At 42.7% G+C, this 3611-nt stretch overlaps 1 protein-coding gene across 1 annotated transcript; it reads right to left on the bottom strand.

Annotated features, from left to right (window-relative positions):
- Window positions 1–899: 899 nt before the first annotated feature.
- On the bottom strand, window positions 900–3136 carry LOC148028656 (trihelix transcription factor ASR3-like). The gene is made up of 3 exons (XM_087687454.1): window positions 2737–3136; window positions 1816–2070; window positions 900–1649 (listed from the first exon to the last, which is right to left on the bottom strand). The coding sequence occupies exons 2-3, from the start codon at window positions 2024–2026 to the stop codon at window positions 1336–1338; spliced, it is 525 nt and encodes a 174-aa protein (XP_087543580.1). The 5' UTR covers window positions 2027–2070; window positions 2737–3136; the 3' UTR covers window positions 900–1335.
- Window positions 3137–3611: the final 475 nt, after the last annotated feature.

The following is a 3611-nucleotide window of genomic DNA, read 5'->3' as shown; positions in this document are numbered from 1 at the left end:
CTGGCAAAGGGAGCCCGACAAGCAGTGCACAAGATTTGCCAAGGAGTCACCACCAGGAGTTGCAACTAATTAGTTAAAATTTTATTGTAATAACAGGATCAACTAACCTTTCCTGTAGAGTTGCAGGATCAACTGACCTTTCCTATAGAGTTGCAGGCCCAGAGGAAAGTGTCTACCGACCCACTGGTACTGCTCAGAGGAAAGTCTAGTAACCATTTCAGACCTACATCCCAGCAATTTGACTTCACCAGGGCGCAATCAGCAACAATCAGCAGGTCTTGCATCTAGAGTTCAATTGACATGCTTTTATGAGAGGATGGCATGCAGTAACCACTACATCGTGCTCATGACTACCATAGAAATCTAATTTTCAAGAGTGCACCATGAAATGTACAGAAAGACCATGGCCATGTATGGAGTAACCTACACATTCCAGTGACTGGTACCGCATATCGCCAATTAAAAGACCCGAACCCTGATGAGACTCTGACAAGTGCTTTCTAAGCCAGAAATGGGACATGACCATCGACCAACACTTTCCCAGATTCTCAGTTTAAGGGCTTTTACGAAAGGATAGCATGCAGTACCAACTCCATTCTGCTCATGACTACCATAAAATTCTAATATTCAAAAGCACACAGTGCAATATCCAAAAAGATCATGGGCATGTGAGGAGTGACCAAGACACATGTGACCAGTACTGCATAGGGCCAGTAAAAAGACGTGATCACAAACAAGACTCTGACAAGAGCTTTCTGAGCCAGTAACAGGACATGAACATCAACCAATACTTTCCCAGAATGCCCAACTAAAATGACCAACACACTCCTGAACTACCCAGCTTTGGAACTGCAGTACACAGAGCATGGGGAAACTCTTGTATGTTCTGGTGAAATTTTTGATAAAGTCACAATATTAACTGTTTTGTGTGTTTTAGTCTATCATTCAGCCATATAGGAGCTACTAGAATTAAGGAGTAATATATAGTGCCATACAAAGTGTAACCATTGGCAAACACAACTAGTGCAGGCACATCCTACCATGCACATGGAGAGAACATTGGTGAGTATGTCTTTGTGATGTTACTTTTACATATGTGAATGATTAATTACAATTAAGCATGTGCATTCTGAGTTGCCGTTTAACAAGACCCAGCAGAAAACTTCTAGTGATTTATCTCGTGCTGTATTTACACAGATAAAACAAAAAGAGGATCAAACTGAACTGAAATAGTTCCTATCTTTGGATTTCCAAATTCAGGCCAGGCATTGATTCATTTAAGGCCTGAGGAAAACGTAGGGGAACAGTTGTTCCCCAAAAATCTAATCTGCATTCTTATAACTTCTCAGCTATTTTCCCTAAAGCATCTGCAAGCTTCCCTAAAACACCAACTAAACTTTCTGCATGTTCCTTTCTTTGATTTCTATCCAATTCACAATTGACATTTTGTGATTCAACATGAGCTGTCAAAACCCTGCTACTAGTTTCCAACATAGAATAGAGCTGTGTTTTGAAATCATCAGTCTCCTCATTTGAAGTATCAACTGATGGCCGCTTCCTCTTCTTCCTTGCAGTGGAGTTGACACCAGGCTTATCATCCACAGGGAGGCATGTAAGCTTCCCATTCCCATATTTTTGCTCACATGTGACTGCAAAGGCCAGATCAAGAGCAGACACAGATCAATCCTTATTATTTTAACCTCTGATTCTTGGAAAATATGCAAGATGCAAGTTGCAGATGATAGTCACTAATCCACTGAAAGGCTGAACAACCTGAATTTTGCCACAACCCAATAAAGGACAAGGTAATAGCACCTGTGGCAGTCTGGCCTTCCAGAGGAGGACTCTCCATAGGAGTCTGGTTTTCTATCACTTCCTTTTCGGGAGTTCCTGGCACTCCATCTCCTAAACAGCCACTATCAAAAATCACTTGAGTTCCACAATAAGGATTCTTTCCAAGTGGGTCGTAAAACTCCTGGTCAAAGCACCCAGGCAGCTTGTTTTCCTTCTTCACGTGGCTAGTCATTAGCAGCAGACTCTGCACCTTTCCTACACCTTGTATATGTTGGCCTGCACAACAAGTACATCATACAACTAAAGAACCACACTTGCATTTGCAAAAAAAGAAAAGAGAGAGAGAGATCTTTAAGCCCTTGCATCACAAATTCTGGTTCAATTAGTGCATTGCTGACACTTTGTGCTAAGCTAAGCTTTCTGTTAAAACTGGATGCTCTTTGTTAATGTTGTATTTCGCCACGACCCTTGCTGATAACTAAACCACAACTGAAAAGATGAATGGAAAAGGTGTGACGCAATCACCTCGGGATGAAAGGAGATTATCGTGATCACCTCTTGCAAACAAGATTATTCCGAGTTCTACATTTCCCGATAAACTCTTAAAAACGAGAGTATTCCAACTTCAACAAATGTAGTTCCAACATTCGGAACATTGAAAATTAAACCCCGTAACTGCAATCCTTTTATTGGATCTGTAATGATAACCATCTATCTTCACAGCCTTTGACGCAAGCCATTGTCAGAGAGCATGCATGTCGTGCGCGCTTGTTCTGTATAAAGCATATGAACCCTCGAAGTCAACTCATTTCTGGTTATTCACTGGTGAACAGACCTGGTCCGTCTTGGCAGCAGCAACAAATGTATAGCTGCATTCGGCACTTGCTACTGCAAACCCTAGCTTGAGGAGGTTAAGAAGAAAATATGGAAAGCAAGAAATACCTGTGGGAGCGACCCGTAACAGAGATGGATCGGACGGGAGACAAAAATTGCTGTGCCTTTTCCTTGTCTTGTTGTTTTCTTCCTTCTTCTTTGTGTTCTCCTGCTTTCCTCCTTGTGCTCTCCTTCTTCTCCTGTCGATGATGACGACGAGGATGATGATGAGGATGAGGATGATGATGGATGATCCTTCTTGTCCTTCTCCTCCTTTTGGAACTCCTTCTTTTGATTCCGCTTCTCCTTCCTCTACCTCCTCTTGCTCCTTTTTCTTCTCTTGTACTTCCTTTATCTTCGTCTTCTTCCTTCGTCTTCGCTGCTGCTCGCCGCCAGCTATGGCGAGAGGTAGAGAGAGGGGGAAGTGAAGAGGCCCTCTCACAAAACCTCCATGCAGGCAGGCGTGCTTTCACATTCACACCAGCGCATATTTCTTCCCAAGTCCCTGACCGCAAGGTCGATTCACATACCTCTCTGTATACCTGCCCCTCTTCCTATTAGCATGTTCGTTCACACCCAACCCTAAACCTAAAGCCCATCTTGGCCGTCCATTCCTATCTCGTGTTCATTACCTAACCAAGCTTAGCCTACATCCCACTTCCCCTTAGCCTACATCTCATTTCTCCCTCAACCGGATTAAATTTATCCTCCTACCAATGAGGGAGGCAGCTCAACCCTTAGGATGGGCACGTGAGTAGTGAAAGGTCACTCATTTAAAACCTATGGCTCAGTGGCTTGGCTACATAGTAATTGACCCTTTAGGATGAAGAGATCATGATGAAGCCCAATCAAATCATTCAAAGATATCTAATTCTTTTTTCAAAGTTTATCTTCTTACTAGTGTAAGCAGCAACTCAATCTATAGGATGGGTGTGTAAATAGTG

This window comes from Lygodium microphyllum, chromosome 11 (genome assembly GCF_053477565.2).
Source record: "Lygodium microphyllum isolate KBCC chromosome 11, Lygodium_microphyllum_v1.1.10, whole genome shotgun sequence".
Lineage (NCBI taxonomy): Eukaryota > Viridiplantae > Streptophyta > Polypodiopsida > Schizaeales > Lygodiaceae > Lygodium > Lygodium microphyllum.
The sequence above is the reverse complement of the archived record's forward strand: the minus strand, read 5'-3'. Positions and strand labels throughout refer to the sequence as shown.

Excerpts from the sequence above, each read along its gene's own strand:
- LOC148028656 (XM_087687454.1), bottom strand. The coding sequence starts at position 2,026 with ATGACTAGCCACGTGAAGAAGGAAAACAAGCTGCCTGGGTGCTTTGAC. Across the intron at positions 1,650-1,815 it reads GGAAGGCCAGACTGCCACAG|TCACATGTGAGCAAAAATAT; the intron begins GTGCTATTACCT and ends TGGCCTTTGCAG.